General features: G+C 39.1%; 1 protein-coding gene across 7 annotated transcripts in view; it reads left to right on the top strand.

The window, feature by feature from the left end:
- The window catches only part of ARID1B (AT-rich interaction domain 1B), a 600,716-nt gene that overhangs the window by 126,428 nt on the left and 449,280 nt on the right, over positions 1–25,008 (top strand). For 5 of the 7 annotated variants that reach the window (XM_040429372.1, XM_040429373.1, XM_040429375.1 and 2 more), the window contains exon 3: positions 17,912–18,058. The exons of the other annotated variants lie outside the window; for them this stretch is intronic. In XM_040429372.1, coding sequence (XP_040285306.1) covers positions 17,912–18,058 — 147 coding nt within the window. The remainder of the gene's footprint in view (positions 1–17,911; positions 18,059–25,008) is intronic. 7 annotated transcript variants of the gene reach the window in all.

Genomic DNA, 25,008 nt, shown 5'->3' with positions numbered 1-25,008 from the left:
TTATGTAAGCCTCGCAAAATGACTTCAGACCTGAACTGGTCCCTAAAAATTGGGTTTTTGAAAATTTCTGAAAAATTTCAAGATTTGCTTCTAAACTTCTAAGCCTTGTAACATCCCTAAAAAATAAAATATCATTCCCAAAATCATCCAAACATGAAGTAGACATATGGGGAATGTAAAGTAATAACTATTTTTGGAGGTATTACTATGTATTATAGAAGTAGAGAAATTGAAACTTGGAAATTTGCTAATTTTTCCAATTTTTTTGAAAATTTGGTATTTTTTATGCCAAAATTTTTTACTTTTTTGACCCAATTTTAGCAGTGTCATGAAGTACAATATGTGACGAAAAAACAATCTCAGAATGGCTTGGATAAGTCAAAGCGTTTTAAAGTTATCAGTCCTTAAGGGGTTAAACATTATATTTTGTAAATGTTGGGTAAGATATTCTTTGAGTAAGAGACAGTCAGAAACCTCTTTCTCATTTCTTTAGAAGGGTTTCTATTTGTAGTATTTTATTTTTCAATCTCTCAAGTATCATTACAATACATATAACATGTATCAATCATTTTTCCTTTTTTGCCTTTTAGAATCATGTATATTTTAATTTTTAATTTTTTGTTCGTTCTGTGTTTAAGAACTCTCTGTGCTTACTTAGACAAGTCAGCTGGTTTCAGTTTTTTGTTTGCCCAATCCTTCCTCCATCTCCGTAAATTATTTAAGTTAACACGATCAGTGAACAGATTATATAACCGTGTTTTGAAAGCTCATTATAATAATATTAGCTATTTATTAAAATGTAGTTTTATTGGAAGTGTTTTGTTTTGAATAGTGTATATGTTTTATTTTTTTAAGAGCGATGTACCTAACTTGGTACCTTGAGGGTCAATGAAAGATAATTTTTTTCTTATTTGCAGATACATTGTGATCAGTGGAAAATTTGTTTTCTGCACCCTGCGGGAAAATATTATCAGTGGTGATACCCTTCACATACAGTTAAGGAAACTGTTGTGAGATGCATTTAAAAAAATTTCACTCCTTGTGTTACATGATTTTCCATTTTCAAGAATATAACAAACCGCTCTGCCTCTTCAGCCATCAAAATTAATTCTTTGTTTCGAAGCCTCCCCTCTAATTCTCTTCCCCTTCATAGGATTCATTCCAGCTTTGTCGCTGGGTAATAGCATCTGAATAAAAATGTTGTAACGGTTTCCATTTTATTAGATTGCATATTAAAGAGCCAGCTGCTCTCCCTTTGTCCTTCCTGAAGTTCACCAATAAATCTGCTTCCCTAGTGTCTAGGAAACCAACACATCTCCCGGTAAGTAGATAGAGGGGTGCTTACTTTAACTAGGTCTTTCATCCATTTTTTACGAAGTCCAAATACAATCTGTCTAAGCTCTGAATTAATAAATATGTGGAATAGTCACTGAGCTTTTGATCTTAGCTTTAGTACATAAGAATAAGTAAATATGTGTATGTACAAAGTGGTCGGAAATCCTGGTATATTTGTTAGTAAATTGTTACACAAAATATCTGAAGAAAAAGTGGATTGTGAATATAATACATTTATTGAACTACCTTTTCTCAAATGTTCAAATTTAAAAAAAAAGTCTAGAAGGATTGACTTGGGTTTATAGTTGATGAGCTGCTGTTCTTTGCATTCCAATTATATTTTTATTGTTCTTTTTATTGCACCAAGAAGTCATTAGAAAATGTGTATTGATCAATTTCTTCTTGTTAGCTCCTTGTCCTATTTAACTATCATGGTCCACCTAACCTAAAATATATGGTGCATTCTACACCTGACATTTACCTTAAACAGCGCTGATTAAAATGTATGTAATTATATACCTGGAGATTGCACTATATATATTGAAAAAAAGGCTACGCCTATTCTTTACTGTTTCAGGTATCAGATACTTACTGTTAGTAGTTCTCATGAAATTCTACAAATCGGCTACCTCCTTTTAAAGTTCCTCTTGGCCTTTACTGGCATTTTCACCTTTTTATAGACTGCAACAATCACAGCCCAATCTCAACCCCAATGGTGCTCACATGTGGTGTTTCCAATGTGTGTTCTCTGATTTTTCAGAGGGGCTTTTATTTGGGTAGAAAGGAAGCAGAATACATATATTGTAATATAGTAATGTAGTGTAAATGTTTTATCATATAAAGTATAATCTGCAGACCATTTTCAGGAAGTAGTGCCTAATTGCTGCAGCTTTGTCCTGTTTTTTTTTGTTTTGTTTTTAAATTTTTGCATGGCTTCCAGTAAGTTCATTTTAGAATTATTTATTTATTTTTTATTTTAAACCTGTATTAAAACTATTAAATTTGTAAGCATCATATTATGATTTGTGTAAGTAGCCATGCCTCTAATATGCATTTACCTTCTGTATTTCTAAATGTACTTTTAAAATAAAAAGCTATATAAATACAACATGTGAATTTATTGTAAGGGGACTTTTTGAAGTCTGTTTTGCCGCAGTCTGCATTGCTGTAACTTGGCTTAGATTTATGAAGAGTTGCACAATGTTTGATAAATTTGGATAGGATAGGGCATAAGTATCTAATGGGTCGGAGTCTGACTGCTGGGGCCCTTACCAATCACAAAAAGAAAGTGCCGTAGCAAATGGGGCAGTAGTCACACATGCATGGTGCCACTCAGTTCAACTGTATGGGACTGCTCAAGAGATGCAGATTCAAGCGCTCTGCTGTCTTCAGAAATCTCATAGAAATTAATGGGGTAGCAGCACAGATGTGACTGCCACTGAGGGAACTCTGGTACCCGATTAATTGTGAGTGACGTGGGGTCCCAGTGGTCAGACCCCCACCGATCAGATAATTATCCCCTGTCCTTCAAATAGTGAATAAGCCTCTTTATTCGTAAGACTTTTTGTCTTGAGCTTTTACCCCACTTTTTATGCCACCTATTTACTGGTGTACATTTTTTAGACTTGAAAAAATCAGCTAGACTGTCTAACCACACAAACCATTGACTTATAAAAGTGGAATGAGTGTAATTAAAATAAAAAACATATTTCAAAATTTTTGAGCAAATAAGTAGGAAAAAAAGCAAACCCCTATTTTGACACCTTTTGAAGCCAACATTTACAAAGGGCAAGATCACCCAATATGTTTCAATGTCTAAGAAATTTAATTGGTTCGTAATTTACCATGCAAATATGTGTGCTGTTTTTATACTAACCACTGGTAACGAAAATATGCCACCTCAACGTCAGTGGAGATTTCTGCATTTGAGGTCTAACTCTGAGCAGCATAAGTATTGAAAAACAAGTAGCACATGGTCTGTGCCCCAAGGGAACTTATTGTGGTTATGCCCCTTATTGGTGTCTAAATTAGCAATTATTTAAAATAAGATGTACGCATAAGGGAGACAAGTAGCTCGGCAACACTAAGCAGAGTGCAAGATGGTCCTTTTGTTCACCAGTAAATGAAAGGGTCTTTTCAACAGTGTTTTTTCTTCAGTTAGATATTTTTCCTTTTTCTCATTCTGTCAATTATCCAAGGTCATTGGTGAACTTCCATTAAAATATTTTCTTTTTTTAATGTGCAGAAGCTGATTCCTGGTTGTTCACATAATTCTCCTTCATGTAACTTGTCAGTAGTTTTTCAAAGCATCCTTCTAAGTTGCCCTCCGTGTATTTCTGCAGCCTGCTAATCACATGGTAATCACAGTGGCTTTTGCAAGTCTTCTCTTTTTCAGTCTTTCTTGTAACTCCCAAAGCTCTCTCCTTTTAATCTGGCGTTCACCACTTATGTTCAGTCATGAGGTTACAAAGCTGACATTGCTGTCTCAGTAGAGGTTATCTCTTTAGATTCCCTGAAAATTTCCCTTTGGCATTTACAGTTTGGCATCTGTCTCTCTCTGGGAAAAGGCCAGGCTTCCCTTCGCTTCTCTTTTTAAACAACCATGTTGTATTCTCCCTCCCACCAGAGGGTGATTTTTAGCCTGTTGGTCTAGAAAATTGCAATGGGTTACTGTTGCCGATGTTTTGGTTTCTTAATGCTGTAAACACTTTATATATTCTGTATAGTCCTCTATAACATTTGGTTATACTTTATAGAGTGTTTGTTTCAGCATAGACATACGTGCCATAATACTAGAATATGCCACCAATGTCTCTCTGGCTGCTTCCATCCAGTTTTCTGTATGGACAACTAATTTAGTCATTGTCCATCCATGTTGTGGCCCATAAAAAGCCATGCAGAGACAAAGTGGCATGTAATTTTCCGATCACTGCTGTTCATTCCTTATAGAGATTCATGGAAGTCTGGACAATAGGACCCAAAATATCTGGCAATAGGGATATAAATTATCAATAAGTCACCATTGTCTCTCCTGAGACAGTCACTTTAACGTGTCTCATACTGTGTGTATTTTGTAACATGGAATTGGAATATCAGAAATGATTTATGTAGGGTTTAAGGAATGTAATTAGATGTTTGTCTGTGACCAAAACAATGTCCATGCCTTGGAGCCACATACATCAAAGGGGTTATCCAAGGAAAAGTATCACTTACCAACAGTATAGGTGGTAAATGTTAACAGTTGAGACCCCCAGCGATTCTAAGAACGGAGGTTCCCCCAAATCTCCCCTCTGAATGGAGCACTACTGTGATTTGACATTTATTTGCTTCATTCACTTCTATGGGTCTGAAGTAGATTGCACTTCGTCAGTCCCATAGAAGTGAAGTGCGCTACTGTTCCATTCAGAGAGAGAGGGGAACCTGAGCAGTCAAACCATCAGTGACCGGATATATTTTCTCTCTCCTGAGGATAACTGATAAATAGTTCTCGTGGGAATATTCCATTACTAGCACTGGCACTTTGTAGTGCAAGTTAATGCAGACACAAGAACTGTATGCACAACATTTACAGCAGGTATGAACCAAAGGCTACTTTCACACTCGCGTTTGGTGCAGATCCGTCATGGATCTGCACAGACAGATCCGTTCAGATGATACAACCGCATGCATCCATTCAGAACGGATCCGTTTGTATTATCTTTAACATAGCCAAGACGGATCCGTCTTGAACACCATTGAAAGTCAATAGAGGATGGATCCGTTTTCTATTGTGCCAGATTGTATCGTAGAAAACGGATCGGTCCCCATTGACTTACATTGTGTGCCAGGACGGATCCGTTTGGCTCAGTTTCGTCAGACGGACACCAAAATGCTGCAAGCAGCATTTTGTTGTCCGCCTCCAAAGCAGAATGGAGACGGAACGGAGGCAAACTGATGCATTCTGATCCATTTTGGACCGCTTGTGAGAGCCCTGAACACCAGTGTGAAAGAAGCCTAACACTGCTGCAGTGAGCGGTATCAGAGAATACTTCAATCCCACCTCATTGTTTCCCCTATGATGTGATTATCAGATTCTGATAGGTTGCCATGGCATGAAGAGGTCTAAGGGCTGTATTACACCAACAGGTTATCTGACCAATTTCTGTCCAATCAGACCAATAGTTTGTGTGTGTAACAAAAGATGCGTGTGTGTAAAGGGTCATCTGACCAATGATTGGTCAGAAAATCTGTTAGATAATCCTTTGGTGTAATAAGCCCTAAAGGTCCCAAGGTTTTCTCTGTGTATGCGTACTTGATCCTGGCAGAGTTAAAGAAGAACTCCCTCTCTGACCTGTTACAAAGGTACATAATGTAATCTGTATTGAATGTAATCTTCTTACCAGTGTCTGTATTTGTGAGCTGACCCCTACCGTCTGATCGTCAGCTGTATCATGTGACCAGTAATCAGACTTTCCAAATGACACTGCATCTTATGTGTGGACAGGAAGTCAGTTTTACTATGTATTCCTATGGGAGCCTCAATGTCAGTCTCATAGGAATTAATAGTGAAGTAACTGACTTCCTGTCCTGTGTCAGTGGAAATCAGAGAGTTGGTCACATGACACAGCTGACATGCAGAAGGGAGGGGATAGCTCACACATAGTCAATAACTTCACTACAGATTACGGTACATCAGGTACCTTTCTAGCAGGTCTGAGAATAGAAAATTTCGTTGGAGTTCTACTTTAACCCCTTAGGGACGCATGACGTACCGGTACGACATGTTTCCCGAGTCCTTAAGGACCCTTGATTTACCGGTACGTCATGAGTTTAAAATAAGATTGCGGAGATGCGGGAGTTAATCTGAAAAGGATGCCGACCCCCCCCCCGGGATCAAACCTAAAAATGCCCCAAATATAGTTTTATTCACCCCCCTGCACCCCTGAATGATATTATGGCGGCGAGTAGTGCAGGGGGGGTGTTGCGGGCGGTGCGGGAGGCGGGCGGTGCGGCAGGCGGGATCGCGATCCCCCGCCCGCCTCCTCTTGAATAATCATTGGTGGCCAGTGGTATACCAGAGTGTCAGCACATTGCTGACACTCTAGTATAAACGGCTGACATCTGTGATGCGATGTCAGCCGTTTAACCCTTTCCATACCGCGGTCCGTACGGACAAAGTGTAAGTAAAATACAGTACAGTACACTATATATTGTACTGTACTGTATTATGCAGACATCAGACCCACTGGATCTTCAAGAACCAAGTGGGTCTGGGTCAAAAAAAAAAGTAAAAAAAGTGAAAAAAAAGTAAAAATCAAAAAACACATTTATCACTGATTAAAAATGAAAAAACTAAAATTCCCTACACATGTTTGGTATCGCCGCGTCTGTAACGACCTGATCTATAAAACGGTCATGTTACTTTCCACGCACGGTGAACGCCATAAAAATAAAAAAATAATAACTATGAGGAAATTGAAATTTTGCCCACCTTACTTCCCATAAAAGGTAATAAAAGTGATCAAAAAAGTCGCATGTACGCCAAAATAGTACCAATCAAACCGTCATCTCATCCCACAAAAATCATACCCTACCCAAGATAATCGCCCAAAAACTGAAAAAACTATGGCTCTTAGACTATGGAAACACTAAAACATGATTTTTTTTGTTTCAAAAATGAAATCCTTGTGTAAAACTTAAATAAAAATAGTATACATATTAGGTATCGCCGCGTCCGTATCGACCGGCTCTATAAAAATATCACATGACCTAACCCCTCAGATGACCAAAAACGGTGTAAAAAAAAAGCAATTTTTTGTCATCTTACATCACAAAAAGTGTAATAGCAAGCGATCAAAAAGTCATATGCACCCCAAAATAGTGCCAATCAAACCGTAATCTCATCCCGCAAAAAATGAGACCCTACTTAAGATAATCGCCCAAAAACTGAAAAAACTATGGCTCTTAGACTATGGAGACACTAAAACATTTTTTTTGTTTTAAAAATGAAATCATTGTGTAAAACTTACATAAATAAAAAAAATTGTATACATATTAGGTATCGCCGCGTCCGTGACAACCTGCTCTATAAAATTGCCACATGATCTAACCTGTCAGATGAATGTTGTAAATAACAAAAAAAAAAGTGCCAAAAAGGCTATTTCTTGTTACCTTGCCGCACAAAGTGTAATATAGAGCAACCAAAAATCATATGTACCCTAAACTAGTACCAACAAAACTGCCACCCTATCCCGTAGTTTCTAAAATGGGGTCACTTTTTTGGAGTTTCTACTCTAGGGGTGCATCAGGGGGGGCTTCAAATGGGACATGGTGTCAAAAAAAACAGTCCAGCAAAATCTGCCTTCCAAAAACCGTATGGCATTGGTTTCCTTCTGCGCCCTGCTGTGTGCCCGTACAGCAGTTTACGACCACATATGGGGTGTTTCTGTAAACTACAGAATCAGGGCCATAAATAATGAGTTTTGTTTGGCTGTTAACCCTTGCTTTGTAACTGGAAAAAAAATATTAAAATGGAAAATCTGCCAAAAAAGTGAAATTTTGAAATTGTATCTCTATTTTCCATTAAATCTTGTGCAACACCTAAAGGGTTAACAAAGTTTGTAAAATCAGTTTTGAATACCTTGAGGGGTGTAGTTTCTTAGATGGGGTCACTTTTATGGAGTTTCTACTCTAGGGGTGCATCAGGGGGGCTTCAAATGGGACATGGTATCAAAAAACCAGTCCAGCAAAATCTGGCTTCCAAAAACCATACGGCGCACCTTTCCCTCTACGCCCTACTGTGTGCCCGCACAGTAGTTTATGGCCACATATGGGGTGTTTCTGTAAACGGCAGAATCAGGGCAATAAAGATACAGTCTTGTTTGGCTGTTAACCCTTGCTTTGTTAGTAGAAAAAATGGGTTAAAATGGAAAATTAGGCAAAAAAATGAAATTCCCAAATTTCATCCCCATTTGCCAATAACTCTTGTGCAACACCTAAAGGGTTAACGAAGGTTGTAAAATCAGTTTTGAATACCTTGAGGGGTGTAGTTTATAGAATGGGGTCATTTCTGGGCGGTTTCTATTATGTAAGCCTCGCAAAGTGACTTCAGACCTGTAGTGGTCCCTAAAAATTGAGTTTTTTTATAAATTTCTGAAAAATTTCAAGATTTGCTTCTAAACTTCTAAGCCTTGTAACATCCCCCAAAAATAAAATATCATTCCCAAAATAATTCAAACATGAAGTAGACATATGGGGAATGTAAAGTCATCACAATTTTTGGGGGTATTACAGAAGAAGAGAAACTGAAACTTTGAAATTTGCTAATTTTTCAAAATTTTTGGTAAATTAGGTATTTTTTTATGCAAATATTTTTTATTTTTTTTACTTCATTTTACCAGTGTCATGAAGTACAATATGTGACGAAAAAACAATCTCAGAATGGCCTGGATAAGTCAGTGTTTTAAAGTTATCAGCACTTAAAATGGCACTGGTCAGATTTGCAAAAAATGGCCAAGTCCTTAGGGTGAAATAGGGCTGAGTCCTTAAGGGGTTAAGGCCTAGTAAAAGAAAAATCTCTTAAACACTTTAAACTACAGTACCTTTATTAAAATGTAAATAAAATGAAAATATTAAAAATAACAGTAATAATGAACATTTATCCTGCAAGGTGAAAAAAATGCAGAATTGTGTTTTTTGTTCATCCATCTCTCAAGTAAGAATCAAAGTTTGTTCCACGTACCAATGAAGGGTACTAATTGTCCCACAAAAAAATGAACCATAACAATGCTCCATTAGGGTACATGCACACGTTCAGGATTCATGTGCGGAGAATCCGCACTGAAATCCGCAGGTGTTCGCAGGCAAATCTGTGCGGTCAATCCGCATTAATTGGTGCGGATTTGCATACGGATTTGCGTGCGGATTTGGTGCGGATTTTCCGCATGCGGATTTCACTAAGTGAATGAAGAAAATCCGGTCAGGAAAAAAAAAATTAATTGACATGTCGCGGATTTTAAAATCCGCACCGCAGGTCAAAATCCGCGCGGAAAAAATCTGCATCGTGTGCATTGAGAATTTCAAATTCTCATAGAATACAATGGACATGACCTACGGTGCGGATTTTCCGCACGCAAATCCGCGCGGAAAATCCGCACGCAATCCTGATCGTGTGCAGGGGGCCTTAATGGGAAGAAAGTTATGTCTCCCAGAATGTGTTGACACAAAAACAAATGATTAAATATGTGATTTATTGTGCATAAAACATAACTGTATACACTTGGTATAGCAGTAATTCTGACGATTCACAGAATGCAGTTAATATCTCATTTAAAAACAATACAGAATTGCTAGAAGGAAAAAATTCAAAAGTGATGTCTTAGAATTTAGAAAAAAAATTGTCCTTACACCTCAAAATGGCTCAGTCCTTAGAGTTTAAGATTTTCTCAATCTGGATCATTTAAACTATTAAATACTTTAGCTGTGTTATTATTAGAAGCCTGTTTATTCATGTATGTATCTGTAACTCCCCTAGCCTTGTTTATTTTAGATATAGTAACTGAAGCAGATGCATTTCTTTTTGTTGCATACCTGTCATATTTATTCTGTATTCATCACTTTCATGTCAAGTATACTGTGTCCTCTGACACATTAGACTAGAAGAAAAAGTGTGTAATTGGGGACTCCAATCCAAGTCTACAATTATACACTCCTGTATTAACTGTGTACAATGTTAGCTGATAGCAAATGAGGACACCTTTAACTGTCACTGCAACCGCCATAGTGCGCCGTGTGTAGCAAAAATTAGCTTTAATGGAATGACCTGCAGCAAAAAGGTAAATGAGTTCCAGACCCAGAAAAGAGGAAAGGAGTGAGCACTGCAAACTAGTAATTTCTCGATGACTGTGCAATCCTGAAAGGGGGGACAAAACACACGCGCACAGTGTTAAAAGCCTTTTACCATGCCTGCCCTTTCTTTCTAGTCAGGTCAAAGCCATTCAATTTATCACTTTCTTCAACAGTGAAAAAATGGCACCGTTTTATAGATAATTTACCATTTTCATACATGAGGCTAGAGTAAGTTTGATATAAAAGTCGGAAATAGAGGGAATTAAATGGCTTGTTAGAAATAAAGGAGCGAAAAGAAATTATTTTGATTGCAAGACTTTACACCAGCATGACAGCATTAGCAACTGTAACGGCCACTGCTGTGCGCCGATGTTCCCCTGCTTACCGCCGTGATTCCGGTTGCCGTGTTCAGCGGTGATCTGCGGCTGGTGCTTCCCATTTCACTGCTGCAGTCCTGGGCTCTGTCTGTGTTGGTGCTGTTGTTCTCTATCTGCTCTACAGTTTGCTCTCAGCCCTGGCCACAGTATGCTTGCTGTTTGTTCCTGCTGCACTTCCTTAAGGGCCGACCCGCGTCACTTCCTGGGCTTTGTGGCTTAGGTCATGTGACCTTGCTGACCTATCCTAGCCCATCTGTGCATATATAAGTGGCTCAGCCCCCTTCCCAGATGCCTCCGTGTCAAGGTCCTTGTGCTCTACTAAGGCTCCTGATAACCACTTGTGTTCCTGACTCGTATTTGTGCTATTGGATTCTCCTACCTGTCTGATCCCTGCCTGCTAGCCTTGACTCTCCTGTTGCCGACGCAGATTGCCTGACCTATACCTGTGCCACCTGCCCTGACCTTTCTCCTGTCTGACTACGCCTCTGCCTCATCCTTCGGTCCTGCACTGTTGCTCCTGGTAACAACTCCACCTGCGTGACTACGCTTGTACTTCTGGGACCTTTCTCTGGTACCTCCTGGTCTGCCTGGACCAGCTGCCTCGTGTGCCTATCCTCCTCAAGAGGTAGCAACATGGTGTTCTCCTCAAGAAAGTCCATACCCACCATCGGGTTCTGTGAAGGATCGAGGGGTTCACTTAGACAACGTGCTTAGAGGAGGTAGAACACGTGGCACAGTGGGTTCACACCCGCTGGTTCGGGACAGCAACTTTAGAAATGTTATAGAAGCTGGGTGTTTAATAGCCAGTTTAGTTCTCAGAAAACCTTTAAATTACGTCCCTATCCTCTGATTTAATATGTTAGTAATTACATTATCTATTTATCTATTATTTATTTATTTTTTTTATGTATGAAGGTGGGATGGCACACTCACATTTGGTAAGAACTTGAGATGGTAAATATCTTTAGTTGTAATAAAATAATATTTATTGATCGTAAAAGGTGTGCACTAAGCAACATTTGTATAGAATCTGTTGTATAGCCACAAGTGGATAGTATATATAAACGTCAATTCAATCTGGATATACAAGGTGTTGTGTATATAAGTGTCAGTTGGACATGCTGAGTTCATATAAATAGGCTAAACATATGCTGGGTACATTTAGGGATTGGCGGTGGAAGGACACCAAGTAGAGTTTGAACACAGAAAATATAGCAGTCTTTTTGTGGAACCTCTGCGCCATTTCATGTTTAGCCTCTGATCTATTCACTTCAACTTTTAGAATTTGCTACCATAATAATTACCTTTCCCTGTTTAAAGGTTCAACATACATTGATGGAAAGACAATAATTCCCAGACAATGCATTGTACATTCTGAGAATAGTGAATAGAATAGCTGAAATACTGTATCTCCACCCATATTTTTTTATCACATTTTATAGGGGTTCTCTGGGAATTAAGAAAAGGAAAATACTTAAATATTACTTCATTATGAATATATTCCCTAATAACTTTCATTAGTTATGTCTCTTTTTGTCTAAGGAGCAAACATTAGGAGAAATAAAATGGCCGCCATCCTATCAGTACACACAAAACCTGTCCTAATCACATAGCGGGACAAGTTACTTTACGACACAGATCTAAAGAGCTGCATCATCTTCCTCTCTGCTGTACTTGTCAGGGATTATGATCCTGAATACAGATAAGAACTGTAGCTGAATCAATGTAGGAATGGAGTTAGACAGCTAAAGTACAGAAACGACAGACTGGAGAGTCTGTGGTAATGGAGGCTGTACTTAATGTCTCCTGGTGAACTCCATTTCTACAGAGATTTAGCTGAAGATCTTATCAGCTGTATTCAGGATAATAATCCCTGACAAGTAAAGCAGAGAGGAAGACGAGGCAGCTCTTAAGCTCAGTCTACTGAAGTAACTTGTGCTGCTGTGTGATTAGGACAGGTTTTGTATGAACTAATAGGTTAATAGTACCACGGCGTCTAAGGTGATTCAGAGAGAGGGGGCTCCCTCTGTCACCCATTGGCACTGCCATAAATGTGAAAAATAATTGAAAAAATAAAATCCCCTCCACGTATTTATCTCTGCATTCATAATTACCCAAGCTATTATTTCATATAGTTGTCACTTAGGGTCCATTCACACACCCGTGTATGTTTTGCGGATCCGCAAAACACGGACACCGGCAATGTGCGTTCCGCATTTTGCGGACTGCACATTGTCGGCACTTAATAGAAAATGCCTAATCTTGTCCGCAATTGCAGACAACAATAGGACATGTTCTATTTTTTTCAGGAACGGAATTGCTGACCCGGAAGTGCGGGTCCGCATTTCCGGATCTGGGCAGCACATTGTGCGGCCCCATAGAAATGAATGGGTCCACAATTCCGTTCCGCATAATGCGGAACAGAATTGCGGACTTGTGAATGGACCCTTATCCTGAATGTATGTAAGTGTGCTGACCTGCTGCCATGTTTGCATCACCTACAGTTGTATTGTTTTGGCTATATCTACCAGTGCAATGCCTTGCCTACTTGTACATTAGACCTGTCTATTGAAACAAACTCATTGTTTGTCTCTGAAATATATGAATTACATGAATTCTAATGAGAAATGAGATGCTGCAGTTCCTAACAGCATCATGACAGTGCTGTGTGTCCATACCCTAAAAGTTTCCTGACCCTGCCTACTTGGTTGGCCATGCCTTCAATAAGTTTGGTTCCACCTACAACATGGAGCCACTTCTATTTATTTTTTATTATTTTTTTATTTTTTTATTTTAACACCACCTTGAGTTCCCAATTTGCCAGTCATATACACTGGTATACAAGTACCTTGCCTGCACAATCATATAGCCAGGCAAAGCATTTACTTTATCTCTAAAATGGTTTAGAATGGTTAGAATAATTTTATAACTTTTATTAATATATGCAATAATGCATCTAAAATTGAAATAAAGTATTCCTATGTGTAGACAGAACCTATAAAAAGATTATGGGGGAATTTTTATGAGCGTAATATTTGAAGTCAGTCTTGCTAGAGTCCAAGTATGCGTACTTTGCAAGAAAATATTTCAATGTTGCCCATTGTTTGTTAGATTTGTCACATCTTTAAACCTAACACTTTTGTCTAGTAATGCGACTCTTCAGTTTCTTACTTTTCTGGTGTAAAAATGAAAAAAGTAAGCCCAAAAAGTTACAAAAGATCCATTTAGCTGAAATTCTGGAGTGGACGCTACAATAAATTCCCTGTGTATCTTGATTAGCCATTGTATGGTTGCTTCAGCAACAGTACCCCTCCAATCTTCCATCTGCATCACTCCACATTTTTGAGATCAGAATACCATTAAAATTGGATGTACTCTTTAAAGGAGATGGCGAGCTGCTTCAACCAATAAGAAATGCTCATTGGCTGAGGCAAGTCACTGTTGTGACCAATGATCGGTTTGCATTTTCTGTACTGAGAGGGAAAAGGAAGGGAGACCAGCAGGAAACCTGGTAAGTGTCAAAACAGGAGCGGCAGGGAAATAGGTAATTAAGTGTCACTTATTTCCTGCTGATCTGAGCCAGTTTAAAATAGAAAAAAGGGGCTTCAAAACCCCTCTAAGATTTATGAGAAAATGCAGTTGTTTCATCTCGTACATCTCTCTATCCATGGACCACAGTCACTTTATGTCCCTAGCTCTAAATAATTATACAGGATATTCTATCCGAAAAGTTCCTAAACCATGGTAACAACCGATGTTTGGTTCTGCCAAGATTGAGATAGTAAACTTTAATTTTTTTAATTTAGGAAAGACTAAGGGGGTCATTTAGCAAACAGAAATACGCTTAAATTAGGCGTATTTTTGGCGCAGATTGTGGGCTAAGGTCCTTTACGCGCAATATGAGACTTCTCCCTGATCAAGCCAGTTCTAAAAAAGGGGGCATGTCGTGGGTGGGGAACGGGATGGGCTGACAGACCCTTCTCATTTACCATTTTCTATGGCTTTTTTAGGTGTAGAAAATGGTCTAAATGTAAGACCAGCGGTCTTGCATTTAGAAGTGGCGGAGGATCCACTGAAGTTATGCAGTTATGCCAGGTATAGGGGTTATTAAGACTGGCGTCTAAAACGCTGCTCTTAATAAATGTGCCCCCAAGTTTACATTGTAACACCTGGTAAATAAAAAAAAAATACTGTAATAAATACAGTAGTAAAATATTTTATTTAAAAAATACTTAGGAATAAAGAGTGATTAATTTGTTTCCATTCGCCTTTTTTCTCTCTTCAAAAATCATTTGTCAGTCAAGTAAAGCCAACAAAATGAGCACAAAAACAACATATTCCGGCATTAATGAAAATATGTTTAATGTTATGTCAGAGTATTACAGTCTATTTAACACTGGTTTAAGTGTTATCTTAACTGCCTAAAATAATACCGCAGAGTTGCTACTGAAATGTGATAACAAAACCAAACATATGGGCACAAGGCAATGAATGAAGTGTGTTTCTCAAGCATATGGGTGTTCTTGCATATAAAAATGTCTGTGGCTTTAATAGTAACAAACATTAATTAAAAACTAATAATCTATGGGAAACACACATACTGCTGCATAAATATGAAAATGATGAGCATTTCATAAATGTTTACATGTTGAAATGGTTACTATAGGTTTAACCACAGAAACAAGATTCAATAGGTAGATAATTTTGATATTTCAGAATATTTCGATTGCAGATTGGATTGGAAAAGGCATAGGCTTAATATATGCATTTAATGTAAATATAGATTTGTTGCTAAGCAACCATAAGCCATGGTCTGTCAGAACCTTCACCGTTAATTGTGAGTATTTAAGTATGTGTTTATAGTGGTGTTTTTCTTGCTGGTCTTCAGGGACTATTAAATTGGGTCAAAGACCCTGATTTATCACACCTTTACACTAGAATGCGGTCTTCAAAAAGTTGCAAAATGGGCTCACTTTCTCCAAAAATGTTGCAACTTTTTGCATTTTTACACCACTTAGGCCTCTTGCAGACAACCGTGTGTCCCCCGTTGTCGTATTGCGGCCTGCATACGGCGGGTCCGCAATACACGAGACACTGGCTGTGTGCATTCAGCATCATGGATGCGGACCCATTCACTTGAATGGGTCCGGAGATACGGTGCGGAATGCAAGCACTATAGAGTGCTTTCGTGGGGTTCCGTTCCATGCTTCTGTTCCGCAAAAAGATAGAACTTGTCCTATCTTTCTATGGAACGGAGAGATTACGGAACCCATTCAAGTGAATGGGGTCGTGATCCGCATGCGGCTGGCCCACGGTCGGTGCCCTGCATTGCGGACCGCAATTTGTGGTCTACAGGATGGGCACGGGCAGCACACGTTCATGTGCAAGAGGCCTTACTCCAGTTTTGAAGTGGGTGTGGTTGGTTATTTTAAAGCTTTTCATGAGATTTATCATTTAAACTTTTTTAAGTCACAATCTCTCTCCAGGAGGAGGGTGGAGTAGGGAAAGCTGGAGAAGCTTTTCTAGACAAAAGTGTTAGGTTTAAGGATAAGACAAATTCATCAAATAACATGCGACGTTTGATAAATGTGGCATAAAGTACTCCAACACAGACTCAAGCAAAACTGACTTCAAATATTCCCCTTATGATAAATCTACCCCAAAGTATTTATTCCCACGTTGCTGTGTTTCCAGAGGAAAATACCTTTTGTCAACAAGGTTATCCAAACCCCGTGTAACCCACCTTGATGTACCTGTATGTCGTGAGTGGTTGTATGTAGCCGCCTCACGTGTTGAGCTCGGTGTATACAGGGAGGATGACAACTGTATAATACAACAGGCACCCATCAGCAGCGGCTGGATTTGGATTTGATCGTGATCCCAGTCATTTACCCCTCCGATGTGAATAGAGTGACAACTGGCCGAAGTTGTCTTGGTGTTTTTATGTTTCAATCTGGCACTGGATGTCTCTTTCTATATGTGCCCTGTCCAACTTTGTTTTCCTTTCAAACACACTTTATCTTATAAAGTTTATTTGAGTCATTTTTTTATAGCATCTCCAACTTTGTTACTGATGTATATTTCTTGGTGCTTTTATGTATTTTTTCTGTGTTGATGAACGACTGCTTAATTCGTATCCTTTTGATTTGGTTAAAATGAAACAAAGTACATGAATGTGATCTTTCTTGTTTGCACTCGTTTTTCTCCCATGTTTAAATCTGAACTGAATGCTCACATTGGTTGTTTTTGGTTTGCATGGCTGCGTAGAAACATGTTGTGTTAATTAAATTTTAGTGCTTTATGCTCTGGGCTGTCCCAAGTGATGTAGAGAACATAGTTATTCATCCAAGGCCTTAGCCCAAAGAGAATGCTTTCTTAGCTCACAAGTATTGTTACATATTTATGGGAATTTAATGCTACTAAGAATATTTTTGGAACTGTACATTTTTTACCATTCTGCCACTGCTAGGAATCCTTTGAGGAAACTTCTTTTGTGCTAATTTGTTAAAAGCTTGATTGCTGCTCAGTTACAATATTCCATTTTAGTGCTTGTCAATCAAGCATTAATCCATACCTTCCACTCACCCATATGTCATCGACCCAATTATATATGCTCATTTTAAAACTGTAGAAGAAATAGATGCTATGATGGTAAACGTGTGGCATCTTATTTCTATTTTAATAATGGACTGAGATGCTGCTCTTTGAGCACAAACACTTATCTAAAATGTATGTTACAGAGTATCAGAATATCAAGTGTTAACACTTTCGATTACGTATAGTGTATAAAATTCTGCTGCTTTAAACAAGTTTGTCTTCCAATTATACTGGAAATGTTCACATTTGAAATAGACTGTATAACTAGTGATAACTTTTTTAAACACCATCAAAATTTAATAGCTCATTTAGAGGAGTGTTGAAAAATGTGGATTTGCATAAAACATTGGCAACACTGACAGAATGCAACTGAACATCTGCACGAGTTCTAGTCTGAATGAACCTTAAGGCTGTATTAGACTGGCCGATAGTAGGAATGCTCGTTGGCGATGATCTGGCAGTGTAATACTGCCACTGATTACCCGATTAAAAGAGCAAATGCTTAAAAATTATAGCTTGCGGCGGCAGATTGTGCTGTCTAATCATGATCTGCTGCTGGCAAACAACAAAGCAGTATGGGGACGAGAGATGGCTTTAGTGATCACTCCTCCCCGCATGCTGTGGAGGAGGTTGCTGCATGTAATAGCAGCGCCCTCCTCCCCTAGTGAGCAGGCGATTTCCGGGAAGGAACCATATCTTTTTAATGTAATACAGCCTTTAATGGTTGGAGTCCATTCAACATGACTCATGTGTACTTTGCTTGGATCTTCTAACAGATGCCGCCTCAGTATGGTCAGCAAGGTGTAAGTGGCTACTGCCAACAAGGCCAACAGCCATATTACAACCAGCAGTCACAGCCTCCGTATCCACAGTCCCAGAGTCAGTATATTTTGCAGAATCAGCAGCGGTACCAGTCCCAGCAGGTAAGTACAACAACAGCTGCCTTTCTCTTCTGAAATTGCTACATTAAGTTTTAATAAGAGTGCAAAATTCTGGAAATAAAGGGACTACCTACAGTGTAGGCTTAGAGTATAGACCAGTTTCCCTGTACAGAGCAACTAGAAATCTTACAGCTGTTCTTAATACATTTTGATGTCTCAAATTGATTTAATAGCGGTCTTCTTTACCCCTTATTCATATTGACCCATTCCACATACTACTGTACATAGCTCAACGGAAGACTTTCTGTCATGGAGTATGGTGCGTGCCACTGAACAGTACCACCAATGTACGTAAAGTGAAAGTGATGGAAAAAATAATCAACTGGTAATTGGTGTGTCTTGAAAGCCAAGCACTTTTTTCACCAGGGCAAATTATAAAGTTACAATTGCATTAGTTGTTTTGTTTGTATCCCTCAAGATACCTTATGGATCCGCTAAGTGAGTTAATGTGTCTTTATGATCAATCAAGCATTCTTTTCTCTAGTGTGCTTACAGGACGTAATGTCCTGCTAGTAAAAGTTAAAAATCTCCAAAAATCTTAACAGTCACTGAGTGCTCTATCTGTAAAAAAAAAAAAAAAAAGTTAGCTGGTAGGTCATATGTTGCTTGGGGACACATCACCACTGAGGCCAGTCATTGGCTGAAGCCAGTGGTGTACCGTCGATAGCGGCAGACCACGCAGTTTCTATGGGGCCCATGACCTTCAGGGTCCTGGCCAGGTTGAATGGCCCCGCCTCCTTTCTGACCTGAATACACACCACATACAGATGCTAGACAGATAAATGCCAGCCTTGTTGAGTACCCCTCCTGAAGCCCCCTGCCAGTGTAAGGCGTGTGGGGGGCAGTCCGCCCCGGGTGCCGGCTCTCGGGGGTGCTGGCTCTCGGACGTGTCAGAAGCAATGAGCGCTTCTATTCAGAATTCATTAGGATAAAACTGAAACGTTTTTTCCGGTATTGAGCCCCTGTGATGGAACTCAGTACAGGAAAACTTTAACGCCAGTGTGAAAGTACCCTAATAAAAGCGCTTTACAAAAATCTTTGCTACCCCAAAATACTTGTAAATCAATAATAATATTTTTTTTTAAAAATGCTTCCAAAGGTGTTTCTAGCCTTGTGGCTGATGGTTAACTTTCAATTAACAGGAGTCCTAATAATCTCTTAAATTCTAAAAGATATATGGATATCTTAAAGAGGACCTTTCACCGATCCTGACATTGTGAACTAAGTATCATGACATATACAGCAGCGCCCAGGGATCTCACTGCACTTACTATTATCCCTGGGCGCCGCTCCGTTCTCCCATTATGTCCTCCGGTATGTTCGTGGACTTGGTTATAGTAGGCGGAGTCTGCCCTTGTTCTGCGGGCGTCTTCTTCTCCTAGGCTGTAGCGCTGGCCTATCGCAGCGCAGAGCTCACAGCCTGGGAGAAAAAAAACTCCCAGGCTGTGAGCTCTGCACTGCGATTGGCCAGCGCTACAGCCTAGGAGAAGGAGACGCCCGCAGAACAAGGGCAGACTCCGCCTACTATAACCAAGTCCACGAACATACCGGTGGACATAATGGGAGAATGGAGCGGCGCCCAGGGATAATAGTAAGTGCAGTGAGATCCCTGGGCGCCGCTGTATATGTCATGATACTTAGTTCATAATGTTAGGATCGGTGAAAGGTCCTTTTTTAAAGGGACACTAAACCTCTTAACAGGTAAAAAAAAACTAATTAAATACATGCATAAATACAGTCCTGATCAAAAGTTTAAGACCACTTCAAAAATGGCAAAAAATCATATTTAGCATGGCTGGATCTTAACAAGGTTCCAAGCAGAGCTTCAACATGCAACAAGAAGAAATGGGAGTGAGACAAAACATTTTTTGAGCATTCAATTTAACCACTTCCCATCTGGGCCATTTGCCCCCTTCCTGACCAGGCCTAATTTTGCAAAACTGACATATCTCACTTTATGTGGTAATAACTTTGAAATGCCTTTACTTATCCAAGTCATTCAGAGTTTGTTTTCTCGTGACACATTGTACTTCATGATAATTATAAATTTGAGTCAATATATTTCTCCTTTATTTATGAAAAAAATCCCAAATTTACAAAAAATTTTGAAAAATTCGCAATTTTCTACATTTAAATTTCTCTGCTTTTAAAACAGAAAGTGATACCTCACAAAATATTTATTACTGAACATTCCCCATATGTCTACTTTATGTTGGCATCATTTTGGAAATGTCATTTTATTTTTTTAGGATGTTAGAAGGCTTAGAAGTTTAGAAGCAATTCTTCCAATTTTTAAGAAATTTGCCAAAACCCACTTTTTAAGGACCAGTTCAGGTCTGAAGTCACTTTGTGGGGCCTACATAGTGGATACCCCCATAAATGACCCCATTGTAGAAACTACACCCCTCAAGTTACTTAAAACCGATTTTTACAAACTTTGTTAACCCTTTAGGCGTTCCACAAGAATTAAAGGAAAATGGAGATCAAATTAAAAAATTTCACTTTTTTGGCAGATTTTCCATTTTAATCCAATTTTTTCTTTAACACATCAATGGATAACAGTCAAACAAAACTCAATATTTATTACCAAGATTCTGCGGTTTACAGAAACACCCCACATGTGGTCATAAACTGCTGTATGGGCACACGGCAGGGCGCAGAAAAAAGTCAAAACGAGCAGTTCTGTGGCGTTCAAGGAGACGAGGTCTTTGAAGACGTTTTTTGTTTTTGAAGCCCTTCAGTCTCAGATGCCGTCTGATGGTTATGGGGCTGCAGTCAGCACCAGTAAGGGCCTTAATTTGGGTCGATGATTGTCCAGTGTCTTAACGGACAGCCAATTGGATCCTCCACTCAGTGCTGATGACATTTTTTTGGGTCTTCCACTTGACTTTTTTGTTCCATAACCCTCAGGATCATTTAAGAAATTCCAAATTACTGTCTTACTGCGTCCCACCTCAGCAGCGATGGCGCGCTGTGGGAGACCCTGCTTATGCAGTTCAACAACCCGACCACGTTCAAAAAAGGAGAGTTTTTTTGCCTTTGCCATCACAACGTGTGACTACCTGACAGAAAATGACAATGAATCCACATCTTTTCACAGATTTGGACTTTTAAAGGCATGTGGTCCTAAAATTTGGATCAGCTAAAAAACAGCCTGTTTCAGTTTAATCGTTATTTTCAATTAATTGAATGCTCAAAAAATGTTTTGTCTCGCTCTCATTTCTTCTTGTTGCATGTTGAAACTCTACTTGGAAGCTTGTTAAGATGCAACAATGTAAAATATGATTTTTTGCCATTTTTCAAGTGGTCTTAAACTTTTGATCAGGACTGTATGTCCCTCATAAATATACCTGCAAGACAAGACAAGCTGCAACAGCAAGCAGTTGAAATCATACAGGTGGAGAGTAGCACTTTTCTCCCTGACTACCACAATCTTCTACTGGGGAAAAATGGGCGGGGATTAGCCCCCTTTAACTAAAATGGAGTCCATAGTCTGATAGTACTGAAGGATCTGCAGGAGGGGACCAGAGAAGCTCCAAGGCAACAATAACAACAGAGATTAGTGAGTATTGAATGTATATTTACTTGCTTGCATTTACAACCCCAATTCCAAAAATGTTGGGACACTGTGTAAAATGTAAATAAATGTAAATCGGAAAGCATTAATTTGCAAATCTCAAACACTCAGATTTTATTCTCAATAGATCATAAAACACGTCAGATGTTTAAAGTGAGACATTTTACCATTTTATGAAAAAAAATAACCTCTTTTAGAACCTTGATAGCAGCAAAGCATCTCAAAGTTGGGACAGGACCATGTCTACCATTGCGAAACATCCCCTTTTTTTTTTTCAACGATATTCTGTAAATGTCTGAGAAGTTGGGAGACCAATTGCTGGCGTTTTGTTAGAGGAATGTTGTTCCATTCATGTCTGATGTAGGGTTCTAGCTGCTCAACAGTTCTGGATTATCTTTGACTGTTTTTTAGTTTCATGATATGTTTAATGTTTTCTGTTGGTGAAAGGTGTGGACTGCAGACAGGCCAGTTTAGCACTCAGACATCACTTCTGCAAACCCTTGCTGTTGTGATGGATGCAGTATGTGGTTTAGGCATTATCTTTTTAAAGTATGCAAGGTTTTCCCTGAAAGAGATATCTAGATGGGAGCATATGTTGCTCTAAAACCTGTATATACTGTATGGCAGCCCCATACCATCACAGATGCATGCTTTTGAACTGTATGCTGATAAGAGGCAGGATGGTCCCTCTCCTCCTGACTCCACAGGACAATGGCATCTGAGGTTTCCAAAAAGAATTTCAAATTTTGATTCATCTGACTACAGAACAGTTTTCCATCTTGCCTTGGCCCATGTCAAATGAGCTTTAGCCAAGAGAAGATTATGTTTCTGTATCATGTTGACATATGGCCTTAAAGGAGTTACCCCATGACTAATGTAAAAATTGAAGATCAGATATAATATACCGTAGCACATGACAATCTATAACAAAGATAGAACCAGCCCTGCACCTCACATGGATCCAGAGATCTCCAGATTCATTGCTCTGCTAGATTTATATCAAGATGACAGCTCAAGGGGGTGTGTCTTTCCTGCTGCAGTTCAGAGTAGGTGGCGCTTACAGATGCTTTGTTTTTTTAATAACTCTGTGGCTGTGCAAAATTTTTAATTACATGCAGTTACAAAATTATTCTGATCCAGGTGCTGGTTTGAAAACTGTAGAATATTTTTCATGAGACAATCCTTTTACTTTGCGTTTGTGGATTGCACGACAGACTGTTCACAGACAATGACTTCTAGTGTTCCTGAGCCCATGTAGTGATTTCCAGTACAGAATTATGCCTGTTTATAGTGTAGTGCAACCTGAGGGTCTATAGTTCACAAGCATCCATATTGACTGCTTTGTCTCTGGCGGACATGGAAGTACTGTAGATGGTGGGATATTCAAACTCTTTATAACTTTATGTTGAGGAGCATTTTTCTGAAACTGTTCCACAATTTTTGGACCCAGTTTTTCGCAGATTGGTGATTCCCTGCTCTTCTTTACTTCTGAGACTCTGCCTCTCTAACATGCTCTTTTTACACCCTGCCATGTAGCTTTGTAGCAAATTGGTTCTCCAACTGTTTATTAGTAACACTTACTTTTCCAGCCTTTACATCAAGTTCTAAATGAGTAAATTTTTTTCATGAAATGATAAAATGTCCCACTATCAACATCTGGTATGTGATCTATTATGAATAAAATATTGGTCTATGCGATTTAGTAAATTGTTGCATTCTGTTTTTATTTAGATTTGTTTACATTTTACACAGCATCACCTGAGGGGTTAATTGCCGGGAATCGCAGCGCCATGTCATAGAGGGCGGGTGCCAGGTATGTGATACCGCTGCCGGCACCTGTTGCCTACTCTTAAATTACTGTGTTAATTATATTCATTGGTGGCTCAGTGGCCACAGTCCCTCCCCTCCTCCGCAGTACTAAACTCCCATTGATGGCAGTGGCACAGGGAGGAGGGAGGGATCTGCCTCCTTCTCCCCTGTGCTGCTGAGGAGAACATCGCGCTCGCTGAGAGCAGCAGCGCAACCTAGTATCGTTAAATAGTTAGACCCGGTATCATATCGATCTAGGCCTAAAAGTATTGATTGGGGATACCCGATGCCACAAAAAAATTTTTGTTTAAAAATGATCAACAATCCAGGACATTAGAGTTGGTTGGTGGTATTGTTGAGCTTCTCAGTACTGGTGATAAAGTAAGACAACCAATCAAACCTCAAAAACAACCAATACACAAAAGTAGAAAAGCTGTGCAAGAAAAAATTACAAAAAAATATATCAAGAAAATATTAAGTTTATTAAATCTCATAAATGATGACACGTATAACAAATAGGGCAAAGGCCCCCAAGTAAATGCTACAGAGATGAAGCCCACACAGGGATAATTGGACTAGGTCAGTAGGGTAGCCAGTAAAGATAAACAGATTTCAAAAGGTATATCTGTATAACCACTCAATATTATATTAATAAGAAGTATCCCAAATATATCATATGGGCACTCAGTGGGGGTCACTGAAAAATGCAGCGGTATATTAATATATCTACATATATTGAGTAAGTAGAGCCTTAAATGCAAAAGAGTGAGTCACCATTAATATTTTTGCGCTGCATTGACAAGAGGCTCCCACAGAAAAAGCATAATTGCGTTGACAAAAAATCACAATACAGAATATACCATAAGTATCAATTCAATAAATCATATAGATACCCATATTGGTGGTGGTCCCAATTATGCCTCGTGTGGCAGAAACCCTCCTCGAGCGTTTCGCTATACAGCCTCGTCAGGAGGTAATGGAACCAAAAATGTGGGGTAATAAATAGGCCTCAAAACAATTCACACCTGGAAATAGCGCACGACCAAGATCAAACGGAAGCACATATGGCTTTCGTTGCTATGGAGATGGTAAACTGAGCACAGCGCAATGCAATTCCACAGTGCGATGCAATTCCACAGCGCATCAACAGGTTGCGCTCAATTCCAGGTGGAAACATATTAACGGGTATAGAGCTAGTAGAAAGGACATATTAGAAGATCTATAAGGGCAAAGTAAAACTCTATTAGAATAATTGAGCCATCGCCAATAGATTAAAGTGACATTAAACATGTGATAAAAGGTATATTATCGACGCCTGGAATGGAATCCATTGACCAAGTTCAAATGTGAACTTGATGCAATTTTATCCTTAGTTCAAAAACATATTCTCAGCCCCAAATTAATGGAAGGTCTTGTGAGTACCACTGGGTGATCAACCACATTTTACCTCTTGCCCAAGGTCCATAAGAGCTTGGACAATCCGCCTGGCTGCCCAATAGTTTCGGGGATAGGGGGCTTCTATGAACAAGTCTGCCATTTTGTTGAT

The sequence above is a fragment of the Bufo bufo genome, chromosome 4 (assembly GCF_905171765.1).
Source record: "Bufo bufo chromosome 4, aBufBuf1.1, whole genome shotgun sequence".
In the NCBI taxonomy this organism is placed as follows: Eukaryota; Metazoa; Chordata; class Amphibia; order Anura; family Bufonidae; genus Bufo; species Bufo bufo.
This window is presented reverse-complemented; position numbering and strand designations above follow the sequence as displayed.